Source organism: Aspergillus ruber (genome assembly GCF_000600275.1).
Source record: "Aspergillus ruber CBS 135680 unplaced genomic scaffold scaffold00012, whole genome shotgun sequence".
NCBI classification, from domain to species: Eukaryota; Fungi; Ascomycota; class Eurotiomycetes; order Eurotiales; family Aspergillaceae; genus Aspergillus; species Aspergillus ruber.
Window position 1 is genome coordinate 358,273 of NW_024467308.1, and position 22,917 is coordinate 381,189.

General features: G+C 49.4%; 13 protein-coding genes across 13 annotated transcripts; 7 read left to right on the top strand and 6 right to left on the bottom strand.

Annotated features, from left to right (window-relative positions):
* Nucleotides 1-1,492: 1,492 nt before the first annotated feature.
* EURHEDRAFT_402578 (uncharacterized protein) lies at nucleotides 1,493-1,825 on the bottom strand (the record flags this gene model as incomplete). Its single annotated transcript, XM_040780150.1, has 1 exon — nucleotides 1,493-1,825. One exon carries the CDS (start codon nucleotides 1,823-1,825, stop codon nucleotides 1,493-1,495), a length of 333 nt encoding a protein of 110 aa, XP_040639076.1.
* Nucleotides 1,826-1,952: 127 nt separating this feature from the next.
* On the bottom strand, nucleotides 1,953-2,676 carry EURHEDRAFT_412207 (uncharacterized protein). Its single transcript, XM_040781845.1, has one exon. It carries the CDS (start codon nucleotides 2,612-2,614, stop codon nucleotides 1,982-1,984), a length of 633 nt encoding a protein of 210 aa, XP_040639077.1. The 5' UTR covers nucleotides 2,615-2,676; the 3' UTR covers nucleotides 1,953-1,981.
* An 879-nt stretch (nucleotides 2,677-3,555) lies between these two features.
* On the top strand, nucleotides 3,556-4,562 carry EURHEDRAFT_412208 (HpcH/HpaI aldolase family protein). Its single transcript, XM_040781846.1, has 5 exons — nucleotides 3,556-3,619; nucleotides 3,672-3,764; nucleotides 3,813-4,042; nucleotides 4,095-4,316; nucleotides 4,372-4,562. Exons 1-5 carry the CDS (start codon nucleotides 3,562-3,564, stop codon nucleotides 4,441-4,443), a joined length of 675 nt encoding a protein of 224 aa, XP_040639078.1. The 5' UTR covers nucleotides 3,556-3,561; the 3' UTR covers nucleotides 4,444-4,562.
* On the bottom strand, nucleotides 4,231-4,975 carry EURHEDRAFT_412210 (glutaredoxin family protein). The gene has a single exon (XM_040781847.1). The coding sequence runs from the start codon at nucleotides 4,847-4,849 to the stop codon at nucleotides 4,541-4,543; it is 309 nt and encodes a 102-aa protein (XP_040639079.1). The 5' UTR covers nucleotides 4,850-4,975; the 3' UTR covers nucleotides 4,231-4,540.
* A 69-nt stretch (nucleotides 4,976-5,044) lies between these two features.
* Nucleotides 5,045-6,381, top strand: EURHEDRAFT_412211 (cysteine and histidine-rich domain-containing protein). Its single transcript, XM_040781848.1, has 3 exons — nucleotides 5,045-5,215; nucleotides 5,318-5,846; nucleotides 5,912-6,381. The coding sequence occupies exons 1-3, from the start codon at nucleotides 5,110-5,112 to the stop codon at nucleotides 6,222-6,224; spliced, it is 948 nt and encodes a 315-aa protein (XP_040639080.1). The 5' UTR covers nucleotides 5,045-5,109; the 3' UTR covers nucleotides 6,225-6,381.
* Nucleotides 6,382-7,443: 1,062 nt separating this feature from the next.
* Nucleotides 7,444-8,985, top strand: EURHEDRAFT_455811 (putative ethanolamine kinase; the record flags this gene model as incomplete). Its single annotated transcript, XM_040784302.1, has 5 exons — nucleotides 7,444-7,626; nucleotides 7,695-7,806; nucleotides 7,902-8,362; nucleotides 8,413-8,756; nucleotides 8,811-8,985. The coding sequence occupies 5 exons, from the start codon at nucleotides 7,444-7,446 to the stop codon at nucleotides 8,983-8,985; spliced, it is 1,275 nt and encodes a 424-aa protein (XP_040639081.1).
* Nucleotides 8,986-9,516: 531 nt separating this feature from the next.
* EURHEDRAFT_515260 (sugar phosphate isomerase/epimerase family protein) lies at nucleotides 9,517-10,629 on the bottom strand (the record flags this gene model as incomplete). Its single annotated transcript, XM_040786353.1, has 1 exon — nucleotides 9,517-10,629. The coding sequence occupies one exon, from the start codon at nucleotides 10,627-10,629 to the stop codon at nucleotides 9,517-9,519; it is 1,113 nt and encodes a 370-aa protein (XP_040639082.1).
* A 324-nt stretch (nucleotides 10,630-10,953) lies between these two features.
* EURHEDRAFT_377471 (Gfo/Idh/MocA family protein) lies at nucleotides 10,954-12,057 on the top strand (the record flags this gene model as incomplete). The annotated part of the gene is made up of 1 exon (XM_040778971.1): nucleotides 10,954-12,057. The coding sequence occupies one exon, from the start codon at nucleotides 10,954-10,956 to the stop codon at nucleotides 12,055-12,057; it is 1,104 nt and encodes a 367-aa protein (XP_040639083.1).
* A 547-nt stretch (nucleotides 12,058-12,604) lies between these two features.
* Nucleotides 12,605-13,654, top strand: EURHEDRAFT_523140 (shikimate dehydrogenase family protein; the record flags this gene model as incomplete). The annotated part of the gene is made up of 1 exon (XM_040786887.1): nucleotides 12,605-13,654. One exon carries the CDS (start codon nucleotides 12,605-12,607, stop codon nucleotides 13,652-13,654), a length of 1,050 nt encoding a protein of 349 aa, XP_040639084.1.
* Nucleotides 13,610-14,960, bottom strand: EURHEDRAFT_478441 (inositol monophosphatase family protein). Its single transcript, XM_040785451.1, has 5 exons — nucleotides 14,774-14,960; nucleotides 14,668-14,719; nucleotides 14,095-14,622; nucleotides 13,913-14,044; nucleotides 13,610-13,861 (listed from the first exon to the last, which is right to left on the bottom strand). The coding sequence occupies exons 1-5, from the start codon at nucleotides 14,940-14,942 to the stop codon at nucleotides 13,753-13,755; spliced, it is 990 nt and encodes a 329-aa protein (XP_040639085.1). The 5' UTR covers nucleotides 14,943-14,960; the 3' UTR covers nucleotides 13,610-13,752.
* A 702-nt stretch (nucleotides 14,961-15,662) lies between these two features.
* Nucleotides 15,663-16,124, top strand: EURHEDRAFT_500023 (type II 3-dehydroquinate dehydratase; the record flags this gene model as incomplete). Its single annotated transcript, XM_040785732.1, has 1 exon — nucleotides 15,663-16,124. One exon carries the CDS (start codon nucleotides 15,663-15,665, stop codon nucleotides 16,122-16,124), a length of 462 nt encoding a protein of 153 aa, XP_040639086.1.
* On the bottom strand, nucleotides 16,103-19,392 carry EURHEDRAFT_500027 (putative C6 transcription factor QutA). Its single transcript, XM_040785733.1, has 2 exons — nucleotides 16,487-19,392; nucleotides 16,103-16,432 (listed from the first exon to the last, which is right to left on the bottom strand). The coding sequence occupies exons 1-2, from the start codon at nucleotides 19,105-19,107 to the stop codon at nucleotides 16,261-16,263; spliced, it is 2,793 nt and encodes a 930-aa protein (XP_040639087.1). The 5' UTR covers nucleotides 19,108-19,392; the 3' UTR covers nucleotides 16,103-16,260.
* A 392-nt stretch (nucleotides 19,393-19,784) lies between these two features.
* Nucleotides 19,785-22,861, top strand: EURHEDRAFT_530774 (putative quinate pathway repressor protein QutR). The gene is made up of 3 exons (XM_040787164.1): nucleotides 19,785-19,910; nucleotides 19,970-22,512; nucleotides 22,569-22,861. The coding sequence occupies exons 2-3, from the start codon at nucleotides 20,068-20,070 to the stop codon at nucleotides 22,821-22,823; spliced, it is 2,700 nt and encodes an 899-aa protein (XP_040639088.1). The 5' UTR covers nucleotides 19,785-19,910; nucleotides 19,970-20,067; the 3' UTR covers nucleotides 22,824-22,861.
* Nucleotides 22,862-22,917: the final 56 nt, after the last annotated feature.

The following is a 22,917-nucleotide window of genomic DNA, read 5'->3' on the forward strand; positions in this document are numbered from 1 at the left end:
CCCAGGGCAAATATTTACCTGATCAACTCTAAAAAAATAAAATAAAATAAAATAAAAGGAAAGGAAAAAAAAAAGCCATATTAGAATTGTACGTCGCTGATATATATTACCCTGGGAGCCTATTATGCTACTAAATTATGGCGCTGAATGGTCTAAGAAAGAATCATAGTAGTATCATTCATCGTACTAAACCAGCTATGTTTCTAAGCCATCCCCTCCAAAAAAGTCTTTTTAATCCATCTCAAACTATCCATCACAAACTATTCATCACGGGTCGTCGAAATACCCATCCATGCGACTTGCGCAACAGTCGATCAATATTGAAGTAAAGATGAAGCCAGTACAGTTCATTAACGTGTGGAAGTGGTTCCTCCAGTAGAAGGTCTTTGATACACATCCTTCGCCAGGCTATTTGCGAAATCAAGGACCTCCACATGGGAAACAGACGTATTAGAGCATAGATATCATTATCTCCACGAAGGTAATCCACGATCATGAGAATAATCTCAACTGGAACTCTGAAATTGGTTGGACTTGAATAGCTACATGGTTTCTGGGTCGTGGTTTTCGCCGGCTCAGATTCTGGTCTCCTTTCTACTTCCTTCTCCATTCTTGGCCGCTAAGGCTTCTTCGGATGGTTGAGAAGATCCTGCAATTTGGGGATGTTGAAGGGATCCCTTGGTGCGCAGAAGTCGAGACAGCCCTCGATACGACTCATTTTCTTCTCGCAAATCCTGGCACATTGCTCAGGGTCAGTCCAAGATAGATCTTTGTTCCCTTCATCTGGGGCTCTTCAATAGGGATGCTCGTTAATCAAGGATCCATTTACAAGACCATTCTCTCTGCTGCGTTTCTTTTGAGCCTCGATAAACAAATCGAAATTCTTCTCAATCAGACCAACGTCTAGAATCCGGACCATCAATACCTAGCACCGTTTGTGCATAGGGTAATCTTTCACAATATACACCGATGCGTTTACCTAACCGATTAAAATGGGTTCCTCTGGTCACCTTCTAGGATGTCCCAAAATGAACTTCCCAGGATCATCCGGAACTTTCCATGACATGCGATACCTTCCTGTGTGATCCCAGCTCCCCACTGAGCGCCACGCCGCCGAGACCATACTCTCCTTCACTGTGTAGCCTCAAGATTGCTATCTAGAAGGCCCATTGGCTAGAATCTTAGCCTGGTTTCTTAGAAATTTCAAGGTAATATTTTTTTCCTTCCCAAGCTCCAGTAGGTATCTCGTACGGTCAGTCGAGAACTGTATACTTCCAATATGAGGCTCAGAAGTAATGCGCCAGGCCAATAAATAACCAGCAGCATTTCATGTTACCTCTGAGGCAATGAGAAATTTATTTGCCATGTAGTCCCCCGTTTCGCCACGTCTCTTCTAAAAGTATTTCGTGCACCAATCCACCCAAGCATCATAGTGTTCAACAACTAACGGAGGATATGGTCCAAGAAGCTCGTCTAACTCTGCAGTACTGCCTTATTTCTCATATTCGATATCATTGTAATTCCGCCAGATAAAGCACCTGCTATAACCGAAGGAAATACACCGCTGATGGACTGGATCAGGTGCGAGGGCGGTTTTGTGCTCCCCGGACGTCGCCATCTCAACGGAGATGTTTCCATTTTGTTCGATTATGATTCTTAAGGTAAAATCGGATGTGGTTTTTATGATGATGTCAGTCTCGGTGAAATGTGGTTCGGGAAGAGTGCGCCATGCATCGCCCAGGTTCTGGATTTTCTTGACGTATGGTTGAGATTGGAGTTGGCTGCAAAATACAGCTAGAGGCTTGAGAAGGTCAGATACAGGCATATTTCTTTTGGGGGAACGTGTTAATCGTATATTCTAAACTTTCACGATGATGGAATCATTGTTTTTCGATGAGCGTCTTTCTTACTCACGGCGCCTTTGAGTCATTCGATATCAAAAACTTTTTTGCGTCGAAGCAAGAATATTCTAGATAACAACTCAGATATTCCCATCAGATACCAACCCCATAATTCTCTCCAATGCTTCCTCACTCACAATAATATCACGCTGCCTCGAAGAATTAGGAGCCCTCAAGAACACCATCTCAAACTCAAGCCTCAACGGCCCTCCATTGACCTCTATACTAGCCGTATTTTTTGACCTGCACTGCAACTCAATCCTCTGAACACACTTCGCCTTACCTGTTGTGCTATCATTAGAGCCCGAATTTCCATCCGGATCCGGAACCCATTTCTCTAGTGATATCCCTGACCGGAATGGCCATATAATGAGTACAACGACGACCCTGACGTCTCCTTCGGATTGGGTGAGCCACCATTCCGCTTCAATTCGAAGTCTAGTAATTGATTCTAGGTCTGCGCATTCAATCACCAATGAGGGCCATTTTGCATCCCTGGAAGGTGGGAGTGTAGCAGGATGCCAGGAAGAGGCGGGCTCTTTCGTATATTGACCTGATACGACACGCTTTGAACCATCTGGTACGAGGCCGTGGACGATACTCATGCGGTCTGCAGCGATGTCGATTTCTCGGGATATCAAGCTGCGTGCTATTTCGTGGATGTGTGATACGAGCTTGATCATAAGTTTGTGATGTTTCTCGTCGTAGAACATTCGGACATGTTTTCCCAGGAACCTTGGATTGTCGGCTATGTATTTGACGGTTTCTGGGAAGGTATTTGAGAAAACGATATGGGATGCTGCGCTGGTGGGTTTGTTCTGCTCTCGTTGCACAGTAGCCCTAATGTCGTCCCGTGTAGACTCACTGGCGTAGAGAGTATTACCAGGAAAGTATCTGAGGAATAGACGTTCCTCAGAGCCGGCTTCTGGTTCTTGGTTTGGTGGCATGGTTGCTGTGGATGGATATGTGTTATGGTGAAGATTTCCGATGTCCTTATGCCTAGGTTATTCAGTCACGCGGTACCCCAATTGGCATATACATTGAAGAATGAGTTTGCAGTCATACTTCACGAGGACATGACGTCAGGCTAGATCACGTAGAAAAAATACACTGCAAAACCAGAACTATGTACTCGTTCCGGTCATACAACATCCAATTCTCTAATCATACATCCAGCCTCTATAAGGTACCCACTCGAATCGAACGCTCCCGATTAGGAACAATGTATACTCGGAGCCGGTCCGAGGCTTATATTATGAGCTCTTGCTTGTTATGCCCTACCACACAACTCAATTTCACATCCTATTGGGCCTATGGGCTAAAGACTCACTCTACCTATGCTATCATTGTCAAAATAATACAAAAATGTAGCAATATCTCTTATATCTGCCTAGAATACTTCTCGGCCAACCATCGGCCCGCTACCGAACCCCGCAAAACCCCCCTTCGGGGGATTCTTTTCGCGAGGTGAGACGTCTATTTCATCATATGTTTATTTCTTCCCCCTAATATTTTCATTCTATTTCTTTCACTACGGTGTATACCAATTCATTGATACAAGATGCAAGCCGCAAACCGTCTCCAACAAGCTCTCCGCACCGAGCGCGGACTCTCCTTCGGAGCATGGCAAATGCTTCCGGGTGCGAACCATGCGCGGTTCATGGCTAGGACTGGCTACGATTGGATCTTGGTTGATACGGAGCATGGGAATATTGCCGGTATGCTTTTCATTTCACATAATTGAGATAAACGGAGACTAATAGAACATAGATTGGCAAATGCACGAGGCCGTGGCTGCAATTGCTGCCGAAGGAGTCAGTCCGATTGTGCGAATTGCTGCTAATGAGGGATGGATGGTGAAGCGTATGTATCTTTGAGGTTATCAGGGTTGCTGGTGCTGACTTCAGGCAGGGGCTTTGGACACAGGAGCACATGGTGTTGTCGTTCCGCTTCTTTACAGCGCAGATGACGCCCGGAGACTAGTCGAGTCCGCTAAATTCCCTCCTGTTGGACGAAGAGGATTCGGCAGTCCTTTTGCTATGGGTAATACAGGGAAGATTTCGGCAACGGAGTATCTGCAAACCGCCAACGATTCGCTTCTCACGATTGTCCAGATTGAGACCAAGGAGGCTCTTGAGAATGTGCGTCATGGCAGAAACAAAACAAAAGATAGACGAATGCTGACAATATCAGGTCGAGGAAATCGCAAAGGTCTCCGGTATCGACGTCTTGTTCATCGGCCCCTGGGATCTCGGAAACAATATTGGTCGTCCTGTCCTGGGAGAATTCCACGAAGACTTGAGCGCTGCCATTGACCGGATATACAAGGCAGCCGTGGATAATGGCAAGAGAGTTGGTATTTACTGCGCGGGCGGCGCAGCTGCGAAGAAGTACGCGGACCAGGGTTTCCACATGGTAAGATGCCATATTACTGAGACGCGCGAATAACGCTAACGTTCTGTTTCTGTAGGTCTCCGTTGTCGCTGATGCTGTCGCCCTTCCCACATTCCTTTCTAACGCGCTGGAAACCGCGAGCTCCTAGATGGCCGCTCCACTTTATAGGAAGACAATCGTATCCAGACAGAACGACTTGCATAATATGAATATCATATTGTATTATCGATGTGTATGTGTATCGGTTATTGCGTCTTCTCCGCCTCGTCGACCAAGTTCTCAACCTCCTGCTCAGTCCACCGATGAAACAGCTTCTTCGGATCGGAGATTTGCTGGTCTTGGAAAGACTGGACATGGAGAACGGGCACGTCGAACTCGTAGATGTCTTTCCATTGTTTGTTGGAAGGAGTCATGATGTCCAATTCCTCGTAATTGAAGGGCTTGCGCTTGTTCAGTTGGACGACGGTGTGTTTGGCTGTGTCGCAGAGCCCGCAGCCGGCGCGGGTGAAGAAAGTGACACGGGCGGCTTGAAGGAGGGCTCTTGTAGGAAACATTCTTAATGGTGTACAAAGAAGTGCGTAAGTTGAACTGCGTTGAATAGGGTAAATCGATCGGATCGGGTGCTAGATGTGCTTTTGTTTTTCTCCAACTCGGTGGAATCTTCGAGCTCTCCGCACTAAGCCCGATCGGGATTGATTGGCGATAATTGAAGCAGCAAACGGAGTTTCCCAACTTTTGCTCACAATTTTGCATTTTCTGTATAAGTTTGTCCTTCTCTCATTGAGTCTACAGAATACTCGCGTTAGGTTGCAAAATGGCGTCCAAGTGTGTTCACAAAGGGTGCGGCAAGGAATTCTCCAACGCGGACGAGGACTGCGTTTACCACCCGGGGCCACCAGTGTTCCACGAGGGGCAGAAGGGTAAGTGAGAGGACCTTGTTGTCTAACTGAGCTCTAGAATCCTCAACCTAAAATCGCCAACGGATCGGAAGCAAGGCTAATGGGACTGGATACTGCAAACAGGCTGGAAATGCTGCAAACCCCGCGTCCTCACCTTCGAAGAATTCCTGGCAATTCCACCCTGCACCACGGGCAAGCATTCAACAGTCGACGACACGCCCGTCGAGCCCCCAAAGAAACCAGCCGATGATGCTGCTGCTGCTGAGATCCATGCCCCTAAACCAGTGACTGTTGAGTCGTCGCGACCAGCTGTCGCCCCGGCCGCTGCGCCTACGCCTCCTGCCCCCGCTACACCTGTTCCCGAAGAGCCGGAAGATGATGACCCGTCTCTCGAGATCCCTGCGAATGCTACTTGTCGCCGGAAAGCGTGTAATGCGGGCTACGATCCGTCCATACCGCGAGAGGAAGAGAAATGCGTGCATCATCCCGGACAGCCTATTTTCCACGAGGGGAGCAAGGGATGGTCGTGCTGCAAGAAGAAAGTGTTGGAGTTTGATGAGTTTTTGAAGATCCAGGGCTGTCAGGAGCGGACGAAGCATTTGTTTGTTGGGAAGGGGAAGCCGGCTGGGGAAGAGAAGGTCGAGACCGTGAGGTGAGTAACTATCTGTCCGCGACCATGTGCTCAATATCTAATCGTGGTTGTTTTACTCCGTACAGGTCCGACTTCTACCAAACACCCGCGTCGGTGAACGCCTCACTCTATTTAAAGAAGATTGACAAGGAGCACGCCAAAGTCAACTTCTCCGCCAACTCGATCGACTTCGACCTTCCGACTACCGATAACAAGCGGTTCAAGGATACATACTCACTATTTGCGTCGATTGACCCTGAGAAGTCGCATTTTCGGGTATTGGGTACGAAGTTGGAGTTGACGTTGGTCAAGGCGGACGGGACAAGCTGGCCGGTACTGCGCAGCGACGACAAGTGGAGCGGAGAGAGAATTCAAATTGGAAATGCTGGACGGGTGTAGTATGATACGATGAGATTGGCATAAGATAAGCACGTAGTCTTTTTGATACGCATTATATTCATTTCACTCTTCAACATTCTCTATCGCATGGACGAAGCAGAGCAAAAAGCAGAGCAGCCAGTACAACATAAAGCACTGTAGAAAAAGGGGGATTTGGCGCCACCTCCACAGCTAAAGCGCATGGGGATCTATCCTTTCGAATAAAAACCCTAGCTCAGCCATGTTATGTGTAGGGAAAAAGGAAGACGCAACGGTGACTCTGCGAAGCCGGGAACGGAGGATAACCCATAGAGGACGAATAACCCTCAGCAAGCCGTACGGTGACGGAGCTCCGGTAGATTTACATATTATGGTAATAGTAAACCGCTACTGATGATAGATAGATGAAGAAAAAAAAAATTCAGGTTGGGCGGCGATGGCGGGCTATTTGTATGTTCTGAGAGGTGGGGGGCGCTAGCCTGATTGGGCTCGGGAGCTAGTGGTTGCCGAGATGGGTAAAGTATAGGGCTGGGGCATAAATAGTCACGTTGTTTGGTGCCTCAGGTATGAAGACGTTGAGACTAACTAGTTAGCATGTGATAAAATGCCCAAGGCAAGGTGGCCCAAGCACTCAGGGGGACAACATGCAGAAGACTAAGTGCGCTGGCAGAAAGGATATCCATATGGCATTTGCACGTGCAAGCATGCCATGTCTGATACACAGTTATACTGGTAGTAGTGGCAGTAATAGCAGTAATTTATATACAAATTTGTACTTGTAGAATGCAGTGACGTTGATGAGGGGAAAAGCTCAGGAGGGGCCCATTCCGCTTCCAATCACGGGCCACGAGCACGAGACCATCCGACCTCTCTCCTTTTTCCTCTTCTTCCTCTCTTCATTGTCGTGTTTTCTTTTCTGTTTTCTTATCATAATCTGTTTTCGACTGGTTTCTTGCAATTTTCTCAATTCGCACATAAGGTGAGCATACGACAACGCGGATTGTCAATCACATGCAAACGGGTTGTTGATCGCAGGTGGGCTGGCTGCTTCCCCATAGTATCATGCCTGCTACTCCCGGGAGTCTTGTCGCTGTCTTATTGGACAGCTGTCTTACACGATATCGATAGTGACTGATACTTGTCGAATCTCCCAGGTCTAGATCCGTTACCAACTCAGCCAGCCATCGCCTGCAGCTGCCCGCCGGAACTTGCCCCCAATCTCTACCCCCCGACTCCGACAATGGGTTCGACATACGATTCCGGCAATGATGCCCTCTCGTCCCTAAGATATATCCCCCAATACTATAACCATGCAGACTCGCAAAACTCGGCTCTAAGGCTAGTCCTGACCCTCAACCCCGACTGGGAGGGCCCTGGCAACAACATTGAGTTCGTGCGATTCACAGACGGCATCACCAATACTGTGTGTTTTATCTAGACTGCCTTCTTGGCAGACACTGTAAGGAGCTCTCGAGGACTAACGCAATGTAGCTGCTCAAAATCATTAATCGCAAACCGGAATGGACCGAAGAGCAAATAGACCACGAGGCAGTACTCATGAGAGCATACGGTAACTGTACGGAACTTATCATAGACCGCGAAAGTATGAAACACCAGGGACTCGTTCCTATCTCTTTCTCCTTCCCCGATTGACTCTGCCCATTGCGACTTTTACTGAGTAGACGTGTGATTCTATAGGAGAAATGAACTCTCACGCTCTACTCGCCAGCCGCGGTCTTGCCCCTGCGCTACTCGCCCGATTCCAAAATGGCCTACTGTACCGGTTCCTTCGAGGCACGCCCGCCAACCACATTGAGCTGGCGCATGCTCCTATCTGGCGTGGTGTAGCGAGGAGACTTGGGCAGTGGCATGCGGTTCTGCCAATTCAAGGCAAACCTGCGTTCCCGGCGACAAAGGAGCTGCCCATCGTGAAGAACCCAGTAGAAATCGAGTCGGAGATCTCAGACAAACCGGAGACGAACGGTCCCTTGATCCAGCCTAGACACCCAGGACCCAACCTCTGGACGGTTCTGCAAAAATGGATTCTCGTTCTCCCGACTGCGACAGAAGAGCAACGAGAGAGACGTCAACGTTTGCAAGATGAGCTCGAGCGCGTGGTTAAAGAGTTTGATGATGGAAAGGGCATTGGAGAAGATGGGGTACGTAGTGTCCTCGATGTCCATTCGTGCACCAGACTAACCTGCTATAGTTGGTCTTCGCTCACTGCGACCTCTTGTGCGCCAACGTGATCGCGACAGAAGAATTGACCGAATCTGGACCAGATGAGGAAGTCAGAACAGTCCATTTCATCGACTACGAATACGCTAATCCCTCTCCTGCCGCATTCGATCTCGCCAACCACTTCGCAGAATGGGCCGGCTATGACTGCGACTATAGCATGGTACCCACACGCCCCATCCGACGACAATTCCTATCCCAATATATCCAGAGCTACAGATGCCACCGCCAGATTCCGGACTCGGCGCATGAGGAGATGGTCGGCCGGTTATATGAAGATGTGGATCGTTTCCGTGGTATTCCTGGCTTATACTGGTATACTCTTCACAAACCATTGGATCTCATTTGGGTTGATGCTAATTAGTACAGGGGCGTCTGGGCACTTATCCAAGCACAAATATCGCAAATCGACTTCGACTACGCCTCCTACGCTGAGAACCGTTTCGGCGAATACTATGCCTGGCGCCGCGAACAAGACGGCAGTCGAGCCCAAGAGGGCGCGGAAATGCCCCTTCGCGAGCGACGATGGGCGCAGGAAGCATAATCGTCCTGACTTTCCTTCACTCAAAAGTCTAAACTCGACCATTTCCTTGTTTCTACTTTCGACTTTTGCAAAATTGCATCAATATACATGCATTCATACATAGCCCGTTTTCGCTTTCTAATCTCGTGAGTGTGCATGAGGGTTTCAACATTTGCCCCTCAACGAAAGGAAAACAAAACATAATACTTATATTAATCCTTCTGTACGAGTTTGTTTGTGTCTGTGTTGGTTAGGTTAGGGAGCGGAAACTGGGTTGGTGTTTTTTTCATTGCTGTCTTGTGTCTTGTCTTCAACGACTGGTGTTTCTGGGGAAATATGTACTTACATATAGCAATCATTGTCATTGATTGGCATGGGATAGATTTGGCATATCATTTACATTCCTTTTTTGAGATGCTACGACCATGTTGGTATTGGGGTATAGTATGAGACTATGACATAGTAAGATAGAAAGGAACTGGATATCATTTTATGTGCAGTAGCCAACTAAGAAATGCCAATGTACATAATCAAGATCTATATAATTTGCCACTATAACCGATACTGCAACCCCGACGAATAAGAATCTGAAGCTGAAGCATACAGAGCAGTAGAGACAGGCGTAGGATACGCCTCTTTTAACCCTAACACATCCACCAACTTATCCCACGACACCCGACCACGCCTAGCATGTTCTCTAACAGTCCCTGGACTGGGGTTCGCCAACGTCCTCGAGAACAGCTCCAGCGACACCCATCCCTTGAAGCCCAGATCATTGAAAATGGCCTTCGCAATATCGACCACAGGCAGGTACCCACCTCTATCCTCCTCAAACGGAAAGAGCCTAGCATTGCGAGACCAATTCATCCTCGCCGGCTGCCCAGCAACATAAAACTCATGCGCTTCATCAAGCGGCGCGCTTAACTTCTCTCCATCAACAAGCTGCACATAAAACACCTTCTCAAGATCAATATTATTACTATTACTCCGCAACCGCAACACAGAAGCCTGCATATCCGCATCAGCATTCGGCGTCTTCCCAGTCACCGAAGCCGGATCCGCATAGATCCTTCCCGCAATGTTAAACGAATCCAAACAGATTCCGAAGTTCGGCCTGTCGACCCGCTGCACAACGTCCCAGCATTCCTCCCACGTGTCGATGTGGTTGGCCCAGGCTAGGGACTCGTATACGTAGCGGAAGGGTGGATTTTGTTGGAGGCCTAAGTCTGCGATGCGTTGCAGGTCGGCGACGATCACGTCCTTGTCGCCTGTTGTTCTGGGTGCGCCGGTGGTTGGGTCTGCGGGGAGGAAGTTGGATGGGACTTGAATGAGATCTGTTCCTAGGATTCGGGCGAGTTGGAACCATTGGGGGAGTTTTGTGGTGACGAGTTGTTCATGTTGTTCGCGGTCTAGTAGGCCCTCGTAGAAACTGAATGGTTGGAGGCAGATAATTTCCAGGTTGAGGTTATCGCATAGACGTTTTGTCTGGTGCGCTGCTTCGATGTGCGAGCCGTTATGGCGGGTTTGCGCAAGGCAGTCCAGGTCGTCGAAGAAGAGCTCGATGCCTTGGTAGCCGTGGATGGAAGCTTGGTGGAGTTTGCTGGGGAGGTCGTGGACCCAGGGGCGTCCTAGGGACATGGAAGCAATTCCTAGGCGGTTGGGCATGTTGGTTGTATTGTATACTTGGTTGTTTTGGTTTGATCCGATATGATAGCGAGGATGATGTCACTGCTTTTGAGGGAATGGCAACACAATGAAAACAAAGAGATGGGTTTTATTGAGAGTGGGATAAACCAATTTAATATTGACAGCGATAACTATAGAACCATCTGGGGAAGAAAATACTGCATCGACTTGAGGATAGCAGTCGGATAAGGGTTTTTCTCCCAGCATTTACCCGGATGAACGCTCATTCTATGTTCCCCACAGAATCAATTCATATGAAGTAACTGGGACTAACCTGTAAAATGAATTCACAAGGATCATATCATGTCACTGAGAATTGTTATCGTCGGCGCAGGCCTCATCGGGCCCCGTCATGCCCAGTCCATCCTTTCCAACCCGCTCACCGAGCTGGCCGCTCTGGTCGATCCAGCATCTAGTGCCGCGAGTGTCGCATCGCAGCTCCAGACGGCCTATTTTTCGTCGATATCGTCTATGCTGGGGTCGATTACGAAACCAGATGCCGCAATCGTCTGCACACCTAATCATACACACGTCGCCGTATCCCGCGAACTACTAGAGAATGGGATCCACGTTCTAGTTGAGAAACCCATCAGCGATAGCATCGAGACCGGCCTGAAGCTACTGGAGTTCGCGCGCAAACCTGAAAACGCCCACCTGAAGCTCCTTGTGGGCCATCATCGCCGCTTCAACCCCTACGTGCTCAAGACGAAGGAGGTCCTTGATGCCAGATCGCTCGGGCAGGTGATCGCCGTTAACGGGCTATGGACGCTATACAAGCCAGAGAAATACTTCGAACCACCCGGAGACTGGCGCCGCAAGCAATCCGCCGGAGGTGTCATTCCCATCAACCTTGTTCACGACATCGATGTCCTGCACTACCTATTCGGCCCCGTGGTGCGCGTCCACGCCGAAAAGACCCTCCCGCAACGGCCGGACCCCCCACACGAAGCTGAAGAAGGAGCTGCATTGACACTTCGATTCCTCTCCGGGGTCGTAGGCACATTCCTCGTCTGCGATGCCACACCTTCACCTCACAACTTCGAAACAGGGACGGGTGAGAACCCGCTTATCCCGCAGAGCCCAACGGGTAGTGACTCGGATTTCTACCGGATCTTTGGATCAGACGCTTCCCTGAGTGTGCCAGATATGACCCGTTGGAGCTACGATGGGCGTGCTGAGAAGAGCTGGAATCAAGCTTTGGCGGTTGAGCGGTTTGAAGTTGAGCATAATACGCCTTTTGATATGCAGCTTGGACATTTTGTGGATGTTATTCGTGAGAACGCGGAGCCGAGTTGCTCTGGTGCGGAGGGTTTGAGGGCATTGATTGTTTGCCAGGCTGCGCGCAAGGCATTGGAAACTGGGCAGCCGGTTGATATAGATACAGACATGTTTAGAGCAAGTACATGACTACATATATAGCTGTGTCGGAATGCAGAGCAATTGAAATGCAGAGCTGTCTTTTCGCGCTCGTAGCACCAGGTAATATACGCGACTTCAGCTGTATCTGTTATGCAGTCAATTATGCAGGATGCGAACATCCCAGATCCGTTTTCCCCAGATTGTCAAGACCCGTAAATCTCCACAGGGTGAGGGAAAAGCGCTCTGCCCGATTAGTCAGGCGGGTAAAGAGAAGGGAGGACATTCTGCAGCCCTGTAGTCAGTATGCGAGATGGGAGAGTACAAACTGTAGAGAGAACAACCTTGCAATGATCCAGAAAGAGATTATGTTCTTGGCAAGGTATCTTTGGATACCGAAATTGACGGTTGAAGAGAAGCGAAGAGAACCTCACAACGGGCCCAAACAGACAGGACTAAAACGTTTCTCCGGCATGTGACTTAAATCTTTCTCGCGATCAAGGCTGAAAAAATTCCCCTAAATTATAAGGAAGCGATATTCGTCTTCATTTTCAAACTACTCTCTACACTCAATTCCTAATCAATGGAGCAGTACACAATGGCCTCTCAACCAGCCGAAGAACCCATCACCTCTCCCGCCCACCTCGACGGCGTCGCCTACCTCTATGGCCACCCCCTCCTAAATTCCCTCTCTCCTCCCCTCCACCAAACAGTCTACAATGCCCTCGGCCTCAACTGGACCCAAATCCCTCTCTCCAGCGTGACAGGTACATCCGCAACCTACCCGCCGCCCTACACCAAGTCCCCGCCAATCCCTACATTTCTGTCCTCGATCCGTACAAATCCCAAGTTCGTGGGGAGCTCTGTGACCATGCCGTGGAAGGTGAATATTATGGCGCATCTAGATGATCTTACTGAGGATGCGCGGCAAGCGGGGGCTTGTAATACGATTTTCCTGAGGAAGGGAGAGGATGGGAAGACCGAGTATGTCGGGACGAATACGGATTGTATTGGGATTCGCGAGGCGCTGGTGCAGAATAAGCTCCCCGCGACGAATGGAGAGGATTCATTCCGGGGGAAGCCTGCGTTAATTGTTGGTGGTGGGGGTACTGCGCGCACGGCGGTGTATGTGTTGCGCAAGTGGTTGGGTGCTAGCAAGATCTATATCGTGAATCGGGATCGTGCAGAGGTCGAGGCTATTCTGAAAGAGGATGGTGAGAGGAATCCGAACCCCGTGGCGCCATTGATTCATGTGTCTGAGCCTGCTGTCGCGGCGGGTTTGGAGAAGCCTGCGGCGATTGTTTCGGGGATTCCGAATTACCCGCCCAAAACACCTGAGGAGATCAAGGCGAGGGAGGTTATTCAGGCTTTCTTCAACGGTGGATCGCCGCTGTCTGGCGATAGCTACAAGGGTGTGATTCTGGAAATGTGCTACCACCCCGTTCCATGGACTGAGATTGCGCAGTTGGCGTCCGATGCAGGATGGAAGGTTATCTTGGGCTCGGAGGCATTGATCTGGCAAGGCTTGGAGCAGGCTCGTCTGTGGACTGGGCAGGATATTGCTGCTAAGCCGGGTGTTGTACAGCAAGTGAAGGATGTGGTTGCCAAGTCGATTGCTTCGAGGGCGCCGTCAAAGTCGAATTTGTGAGCGCTTGTAATTATTCCTGTTTTATGCATTGTATATAGACTAAGCATGCTGTTATATACGCATTATGTATTGCAATAACATCTGAACATATCAAAAAATCATGCACCAGGTCGATTGTATTCCAGTTCCCTCACGCGTCGCCATACTTCTCGCACCGTTCTCTCCTGGGTCTGTCGACCATTCTCAGTCTTTGAAGGCCCTGCCGGTCTGTGGCAGTCAGTATCATTCCGTTAATATCGTTGACCAATTGTTACGTACCGAATGGCCAAGTAAAGCCGACTACCCAGCCGAACATCCTCAATAGGCCCCGTATCTATATTCTCAGGCGGATTGGCAGTAGTAACCAACCCCCCAGCTTCCAGCAGGATGGCAATACCCGCCGCAACATCCCTATACAGCGTTAGTATTACCAAGCCAAAACCAAGTGAGAAGTAACGTACCACTCCCAACAACCCCCCTCCCACCATATATCAAACGACCCCATAGCCGTATACGCCAAATCCAGCGTCGCACTCCCCAAGCTCCTAACTCCATGCACCATCCCACCCTTGCCATCCCTCCCATCAACCTCAGCAGCCATATTCACAAAACTCTCAATCTTGCGATGCATATTCCCATCAGGCCGGTCCCTGCGGTCCTTGCCCCACTCGCATGAGAAGATACATTTCCGGGGCGCGTTCGCGGGCATTGGAGGAATCGATGGATTCCGGATAAGAGGGAGTTGGCGCTTTTCATTCAACCATGCGCCGCGTCCGGTGCAGGAGGAGAAGAGTTGGTCTGTGAAGGGGGCGTAGATGATACCAATGACGGGTTTGTGGGCGACGACAAAGCCGATAGAGACACAGAACATGGGGAAGATGTGGGTGTAGTTTACGGTGCCGTCTAGGGGGTCAATACACCATGTTGGGTGCTCGTCAATGAGGTATTTGCGGGACTGCGATTTAGCGTATGTTTCTTCGCCGAGGAATCTGGGGAGTCAGTACTATCATTGAGGATGGGGTCGATGGACTAACTTGTGAGAGGGGTATTTCTGGTGAAGCGCTGTTTTGATGAATGCTTCTACATCTGCGCAAGTTAGCTCCTATCCACCACCATACGATAGTTATAGTAAATAAGTACCTTCATCCGTCTGCGTCACAATATCAACCGCATTCTCTTTCTCCTCAAACTCATGACTAGCGCCTGCGACTCGCTTCTCGACCCCATCCAGAAGAAGCTGTCCAGCTTTCTTGCCCAGGTCAACCGCGAAGGCGTAGATTTCGTCTAATTCTTCTTGGCTAAATGACATCTTTACCGTATGAATGGGTGATAAAAGAGGAGAGAAAAAGAAGAGATGACTGGGCTTCACCTACCCCGCGGGTAACCGACTATCGGTGCGGGGCGATGATAAATAGATACCCTAATCGAGCAAATGAACTGCTGTTCTGGTATGCGGTGTAGACACAGGTCATTCTCTCCAATAGAGCATTAGATAGAAGTATTTACGTATGTGTGCTTTTGTTGGTCCAATGGCATCGGCATACCTATGCGGGGGTATACTTCTAGTATGCGTTGATCTACACTTGACACTACAACTTTATCTCCAGCGCCAAATAGAATCCTACGTGATATCAAATGATACTCGCGCCAATACCAAAGACATAATCTTGCCACTAAGTCGTAAATCTCTGCATATCTTCTGTTTGAAAGCAACGGGGGTCTCGGCGTTGTGCGGACTCTCCCGCCGGCAAAGCGTTCTCCCAGCAGGGCGGCCGATGTCTTTACCCGGTGTTCTATATTCGTTATGGTAATTATTCATTACAATCATGGCAAAGAGCACGGAAAAGCAAAGAAAGAGTAGAAAATAGTTTTAATGAGGATGGAGAAGACTGGTTTCTATGAAAGGACCATATATCCTGTTACACCATAATAGGAAGTTATTATACAAACTCTCAGTCTACAACAAATCCACGCCAGTCACCTCACCTCACCTACCAATCTCAGACCAAATCCCCCAAATCAAAAAAAAATGGGCAAATCAATACTCCTTCTCAATGGCCCCAACCTCAACCTCCTGGGCACCCGCGAACCACACATCTACGGCCACACCACTCTCTCCGATGTCGAGTCCTCCTGCGCCTCCCACGCCGCCTCCATGGGCGCAACGCTCGACTCCTTCCAATCCAACCACGAAGGTGCTCTGATCGACCGCATCCACGCAGCCCGTGACAACGTTGACGGAATCATTATCAACCCTGGTGGTTTCACGCATACGTCCGTGGCGATTCGGGATGCGCTGCTGGGGGTGAATATCCCGTTTATTGAGCTGCATGTGAGCAATGTGCATGCGAGGGAGCCGTGGAGGCATCAAAGCTACTTCAGCGATAAGGCCGCGGGGATTATTGTGGGATTGGGGGTCTTTGGGTATAAGGTTGCGGTTGAGCATGTGGTGGTGAATTTTAAATCGAGGGAGGAGAGAGCTGCGCTTTAGATTTAATTTGATATCTGTGTCCCGCAGTATATACAGGTGGCTCTGTTTTGTTGTATCGTCAAATCCCATGTATATATACAATAAATAATCTTCCAAATCAAAACTCCAAATACGAACGTGTATGTACACCTGGGTATCATCGATTCGAAGTCGACTCTCGACGGCCCGTTGAATTCTCCGGACATGTTATCTGTTGTGTCTGTGCTAGAAGAAACGGCTCCGTTTGATCGCTATATGGATACAGCTCTGGCATCCCTGCATCAGGCACAAACCCAAGGTTCTGCATGAACTCGGGTTGGTTGTCGACCCTGCATTCACAATCGGGTTAGCAATCTTATCCATGTCAATCGAGAAATTCTTACTTCTCAGTGCCATCTAAAGATGCCAACTCATCAAATAGTGCGTCAAGATCCGGTGCAATTCTCTGTCGTTGAGGTTGTCCATATCCATCCATGTCGACAAATGAATCAAGGTTAATATTAGGATCGTTGTACGTAGGCGGACACTGGGACGGAGCTGGATGAAAAGGTACTGGTAAATCAGACAATAAAGATGCCTCACGAATAGGCTTCGTTGTAGAGATAGAATGCCGTGTCCTGCTAGGCGTGGGCCCATTTAATTGTGATGGTTGACGTGATGTTTCGGCTGCAGTATGCGCGTTTGTTAATGACGGAGTTGGGGTCCTCAGCAGTGAAGTGCTATCGTCAAGACTGGCCGGTGTTCTCATCCAAGGATTCGATAGAAAGGAATCGATATTGAGCCCAGCGCCGGGATCGTCTATCATATCCATTCGGGGTGCCTCGCTTCTTGGACCAGGGGCAGTCGCCTGGAACTTGGAGGAGCCTTGAGGCATGATGTTATTTGGTAATACGCCTGTCTCCGAGGGAGAGATGCCAGCAAAGCTTCCTTGTTGGTTTGCAGGCATAGATGTGGATGCAACTGTTTCCTGAACCCTATCCATTGAATTTCCCCCCGCAGTCTTCTCTGTTACGGTCCATACCGAAGCGACATGAGAAGAGAAAGACTGAAGTTTGCTCTGTAGGCCAAAGTCAAACTCAACCGACGACGATGCTCTCCGTTTCTCACCAGGCTGTTGAATGCCAAACGTCAATACCATCCCAAACATAGGACAGGTTGCTGAAAGACTGTAAGTTTCCATATAATTTTGAAGCAAAAGCAATAGCCTCTTGGAGCTTTCAATAGCACGCGTCTTGTGAGGGGTTTCTGTCATTGTCCCATTGCTTTCTCGGCTTGCGATTTCCAGACCCAAGACAATGACAATCCCTTCATACATCATCTCAAGCCCAAACACATGCGGTGACGCTGATCGAATCGGGCTTGACTGTAGGTCAACACGATAAGCTTTGGGAAGCGCACTAACCCAAAGCTGTAACTGACGCTCTACAGTTTCCAATTGCGACCCAGACGCGGTTGAACGATGTCGTAGACAGCACAGCTCATTCAGATGAGATATCAATGAAACTAGTCGATTGAATGTACTCAGAGCATGAAGGGGTCCGCGATGAAAAGAGCCGGACGGCGGCTTGACTGGACGAAGACCTGTTTGGTCCTCCCAAGGATGCCATTCTTCCAGACCATCCTCGTTGACCAATCCGACCTCCGTGAGATCTTCCTTCTGTAATGATGGTAATTGGTGCATCTGCACCGCGACCAGAGTTTCAAGCACAAAGCAACCCAAGAACACATGTTTTGATCGCCCAGAGTCGTTGGGCTTGCGATTTAATCCAAGACACTGAGCAATGCGAACAGCCTGTCCCACGAGCATCCATGCTGCCGTCCAATTCTGTTGCCCAAGCTTGACTAGTGAAAGTATGAGTAATGCCTGAACATGGCCAATTTCGTATCTACCTTCCTCAGACGGTATCAGGCTCTTGGCAGTGATATATAGATTGTGAGGATCTGGAGGATCTCTGGGAAGGTCTGTAATTTGTCGAGTGGCTGCGATGGACATTTCCTGAAAAGAGGCGAGTGCCAAAGCGGACCACAATGCCGCATGATCTCCGCTGCCTGGGGAAGTAGGAGACATTCGTATCTCTTCTTCAGCGTAGTGGAATGCCGTTCTAAGTATATCGTGTTTCTCAAGTATCGGAAGCCAGCATTGTGTGTAGGTAAAATAAATGTCGAACAGGGACCATGCATTAGAGGGCAAGCGGAGGTGGCCGTCTTTGTTGTGATGCACGACCGCGGGTGGGTCTATGGCACGTTCGGAAGACCTGTCCGGTAACGAGTAATTCATCCTGTTGTCAGGAAGAGACGCCTGGACGCCGCTGTCCTTGGTTGTCGTGCGTTGCGTAGGAACTTTGACCGTGGAGGTATTCGTAGGTGTCTTAACCGGTGATAGTATAGCGGGTAGTGAGCTCTCTCTGTCAACCAACCCATCAGGTATCTGCCACTCTAGCGTGTCTGAGGATATAATACTGTTGGCCTCAGGCTCTGGCGGCGAGGCCTCCGGTGCTCGACCTTTGTTTTGTTCCTCTTCCGGTTGTTCCAGCAGAATCAACAAACTTTCAATCTCTCTTAAGACGATGCTATTCTTCCACGAGGCAAGCAAAGCGTCAGAGCCTTCAGCTTCTTTGCCCATCGAGGCCAAATGACTAGGTATGCTGGCCGCCTTTAACAAAGCACGCACTACCTCCTCGCTACCCTGAATCTTTGTGAAGATGGTACCGTATAAAAGTTCAAGCGTGCGAATATATCCGGTCGGTAGGCCTCGCTTCTTGGGATTCGTCTTGTACGTGCACGGCCTACATAGTGAAGCGCAAGTCGAGCAGACCGGCTGGGCCCCGTCGCACTTGTCCTTCTTTGACCGGCAGCTATCGCAGGCGCGCGAAACGCGCTGTCTCTTAGGATAAGCGGCGCTTTCATCGGCAGGGTTTGCTCTGATATCTTCGTTGGCATCTGTCCATCGTCGCTTTGCTTTTCCGCCGCTGCCCCCGGGGGCTTGGCGCATGTCGTTGCTCATGATTGTTTGCTGAACGGCCCACCATAAAGTTGTTCTGGACGCATGTTCATTGTTGAGTAGTGACTGGGAAGGAGGAGTTGAATCTTTTGCCGACGGGCGACGCCGAAAGTAATTAGAAGAATGAATGCATCCGCCCCACTCCACAGGCAAGGTTTGGGAAGAAAGTGTCAAAACTCGAATGGATCGACTCTATCGCAGCCAATACACGACAGGCATATACTCTCAAGAGATAATCAAAGGGAATTGAGGGAGAAAATGAGATAAATCTGTTTATGGTAATGAGGAGAAAAAAAGGCGGAGATGGAGAAATGATACTGAGGGCTCGGAAGCGTAATACCGAACCCGGTGAGTACTTATGTCCGAGGGTCCTTAACACAGAATAACCACGGCGAAGGTGTATATATTTTCGAATAAGATATAGTATAGTAGAGAATATAAACGAATAATCTCGTTTGCCTATTTCTTTTACCTCAATTTCGCATCGTTATCTCTGAATAAACTCGAGGCTGTTCTGGCATATTACATAATTCATACCCCGCGGGGAACTTCCCCGGAGAGTGTCACGTGTGGTAACGTGTCGTATTACCGGAGCGGCAGAACCGAGACTCCGATCCGGCTGAGCGTTCCTCCGCCGGTGCCAAGAGATCCCCGCGGAGAGTCAAGATGCGCTTAGGTTTCTCGAGGGTCATTTTTTCGATCAGTGGGAGATTGTGTCAATCGTGTTTGGCTCTGTTTTGAGGTGTATTTGCACAGCAGCATTGGGCATCAACGGTGGGCACTCAAATCTCACACCTTTCGTCGATGTTGGTCCCTTGTTTCTCTCGTCATCAGCCAGGGTCTTGAATTCTAACTCTATGGGCAGGAAATCCGGGGTCAATTGTGGATTAGCAATCCACCATATTCAGCACTGAAGACGCACTGTATTCAATTGCTTTACACAATTGTTTTTTAATCCAGACCATGTCCATCCTTGTTAGACCGCTGAAGCGCAAGTTGCGCGAGATTGAAGGCCTGGAGCCAAACGGCCCCGTCTCACGGTCTCAAATCCCCAGGAATGATGATTTGAAGCAAGCAACAGCATCAGACTTATATAGTCAGTTCCAAGGATTTGATGATTCACATTGGACTGTTTCATCTCGAGAATCGAAATCCAGTCGTCCGTCACCAGTACATTTCGACAGTCCTCTTCAGGCGCAAAGGAAATTTGATCCGCATGCGTCCATTGTGTTAGTTGGGATCCGCGGCACTGGCAAGTCCAGTCTTGCAGTTATGTTGGCAGCAACAACAGGAAACAGGTTGATCGAGGCGGACCGATATTTTCAGCAAGTAACCGGACGCTCTCGGGCGGTGTTCAAGAATGAATACGGTCTCATGGAGTATCGCCTACAAGAAGTGAAGGTTATGGAATTGATACTTAATGAGCACAAAAAGGGTTGCGTGATTGTTTGCGGGCCCGGTTTTATGGAGCGCAGCGGACAGAAGTTGCTGAGAGAGTATTCGAAAACTCACCCGGTCATTCTTATTTTACGGGATTCGGAGAGCATCCAATCGTATCTAAAGGTGTATGGCAATGATAAGATACGCCGCTTCTTTGAATTGTCTGGGCCGATCTATCGTGCATGCTCAAACTTAGAGTTCTTCAATGTATCTGAGAAATGCGCTGGGGAATTTACAGGGCAACAGCTAGAATCTGAGATCGACCAACGACACCAAACCCCTACACCATTCTTGACATTGAAACGACTACAGCGCGACTTTCTTCGATTCGTTGCGCTTGCAACTGGCGGCGCTACTGATATGTGCACCCAACATGCTTCGTTCCCTCTCTCCATGATACCGGTCGAATCCCGAACGTACACTTACGCTGTTTCCGTACCGATGTCTTCACTGTTGGAAAGATACATGGATATTGAAGATCTGGAATGTGCAGCGGATGCTTTCGAGCTGAAAGTCGATACGGAGAGTCCTCCAAGGGACCCCAGGGTGGATTCGAGCTTTGCGGATTCAATCAGCGAAACTGTTGCAACTATTCGCCGCAGCATCGTTGTCCCCATGATATATCATGTAGAAAGCAATATTAACGGACAAACTAGCGGGAATACACGGCGTTCAGGGGAAGAGTACCTCAACCTGGTACAGCATGGACTCCGACTCTCCCCCGGGCTCGTGACAGTCGACCTGGGCTACGACGATCATTTGCTTTCACAGATCATTGCATCTAAAGGATCTAGCCAAGTTATTGGGCACTATACCGCCCGTCAGCCGCTCTCCGGAGGCTGGGATGGCTTGGAATGCATGGCACTGTACGAACGAGCAAGGAGACTAGGGTGTAACATGGTGAGGTTATCACAGCCAGCAACGACAATAGAAGACAACTTTGCCGTCCAACGCTTCCACCACCGAGTCAAAAACCTCCCCGAACCTCATCTACCACTAACTGCCTACAACACCGGCCCATTGGGTCGACTATCCTGCTGCTTCAACCCCATTTTAACACCAGTAGTCCACCCCTCCATGACATCCGAGACTACTCCAAAAGATTTACCCTGCATCACCATCCGCGACGCACAATCCGCCCTTTACTCCTCCTTCACTCTCGACCCTATGCAATACTTCGTCTTTGGCGCAAATGTCAACTACTCCCTCTCGCCTACCATGCACAACACCGCCTACAAACTAATTGGCATGCCCCACGTCTATGGCATCCACCAATCCCCATCCCTCCATGGCCTCAACGAACTCGTCGAAAACCCTCATTTCGGAGGAACAAGTGTCAGCCTCCCCTACAAAACCGAAGCCATTCCCCTCCTCCATTCGATGTCGCCGCACGCGCGCGCCATCGGCGCAGTAAACACTCTCATCCCCATCCGCAATCTCGACGAGAAAGATAACATGATTCTCACCTCACAACACTCCTCATTATACCTCGAAAAGAGCCGCGCAGGACCCATAAAGGCTCTCCACGGTGACAACACTGATTGGATCGGTATCTGCAATTGTTTCCGGCGAGGTCTTTCCCCCGCTAACGCCGTCCGCCCTGCATCAACGGGCCTGGTCATCGGTGCGGGAGGTATGGCTCGCGCAGCCGTGTATGCGATGATCCACCTCGGCGTGCAGAACATTTTCGTCTACAACCGAACCTTCGTGAACGCGGAGAAACTAGCAGAACACTATAATCGACAGAAGAATTTGGCCCCAACCCCGTCGCAGGGTTACGGTCAGGGTCGTCAGACCACGGTACATGCGTCATTAAGATCATTACAAGACCCCTGGCCGGTAGGATATAAGCAACCGACGGTCATTGCGTCTTGTATCCCGGCGCATAGTATCTCGGGCCAACCGGCGCCTTGTTTTGAGATGCCGTCGCAGTGGCTTGAGAGTCCGACGGGTGGTGTTGTGGTCGAAGTAGGTCAACAAGCTCACAAAGGAAGAAGCATCACATTAACTGACCCGTCTTATAGCTAGCATATAAACCTCTCAACACACCCCTCATCAGACAGATGCGCTCTCTTTCCCACCGTGGATGGGTGGCACTTGATGGTCTTGACGTTCTTCCTGAGCAGGGTTTCGCCCAGTTTGAGCTCTTTACGGGTCGTCGCGCACCACGTCGACTCATGAGGACAATTGTGTTAGAAGAATACAAGGCAGAAGAGGGCCAGGATGATCCCGGTTTGATCCAAAGCAGGCTGGAAAACATGGATGGTCAGCCTACATAGTATTTATTATCACGATACGAATACGAAGCTGGTTCGGGAAATGTATCATTTGACTTCAATCCAGTCACATGCAGTTTCGAATATCATGGCTGCA

Coding starts and splice junctions, on each gene's coding strand:
- EURHEDRAFT_412207 (XM_040781845.1), bottom strand. CDS start 2,614: ATGTTCTACGACGAGAAACATCACAAACTTATGATCAAGCTCGTATCA.
- EURHEDRAFT_412208 (XM_040781846.1), top strand. CDS start 3,562: ATGGCTAGGACTGGCTACGATTGGATCTTGGTTGATACGGAGCATGGG. Junction 3,620..3,671: donor GGAGCATGGGAATATTGCCG/GTATGCTTTTCA, acceptor AATAGAACATAG/ATTGGCAAATGCACGAGGCC. Junction 4,317..4,371: donor CGGACCAGGGTTTCCACATG/GTAAGATGCCAT, acceptor CTGTTTCTGTAG/GTCTCCGTTGTCGCTGATGC.
- EURHEDRAFT_412210 (XM_040781847.1), bottom strand. CDS start 4,849: ATGTTTCCTACAAGAGCCCTCCTTCAAGCCGCCCGTGTCACTTTCTTC.
- EURHEDRAFT_412211 (XM_040781848.1), top strand. CDS start 5,110: ATGGCGTCCAAGTGTGTTCACAAAGGGTGCGGCAAGGAATTCTCCAAC. Junction 5,216..5,317: donor GTTCCACGAGGGGCAGAAGG/GTAAGTGAGAGG, acceptor TACTGCAAACAG/GCTGGAAATGCTGCAAACCC. Junction 5,847..5,911: donor GAGAAGGTCGAGACCGTGAG/GTGAGTAACTAT, acceptor TACTCCGTACAG/GTCCGACTTCTACCAAACAC.
- EURHEDRAFT_478441 (XM_040785451.1), bottom strand. CDS start 14,942: ATGTCATTTAGCCAAGAAGAATTAGACGAAATCTACGCCTTCGCGGTT. Junction 14,045..14,094: donor GAGGGGGGTTGTTGGGAGTG/GTACGTTACTTC, acceptor AACGCTGTATAG/GGATGTTGCGGCGGGTATTG. Junction 13,862..13,912: donor CGGCTTTACTTGGCCATTCG/GTACGTAACAAT, acceptor TGACTGCCACAG/ACCGGCAGGGCCTTCAAAGA.
- EURHEDRAFT_500027 (XM_040785733.1), bottom strand. CDS start 19,107: ATGAGCAACGACATGCGCCAAGCCCCCGGGGGCAGCGGCGGAAAAGCA. Junction 16,433..16,486: donor TCTTTAGATGGCACTGAGAA/GTAAGAATTTCT, acceptor TTGTGAATGCAG/GGTCGACAACCAACCCGAGT.
- EURHEDRAFT_530774 (XM_040787164.1), top strand. CDS start 20,068: ATGTCCATCCTTGTTAGACCGCTGAAGCGCAAGTTGCGCGAGATTGAA. Junction 22,513..22,568: donor CGGGTGGTGTTGTGGTCGAA/GTAGGTCAACAA, acceptor CCCGTCTTATAG/CTAGCATATAAACCTCTCAA.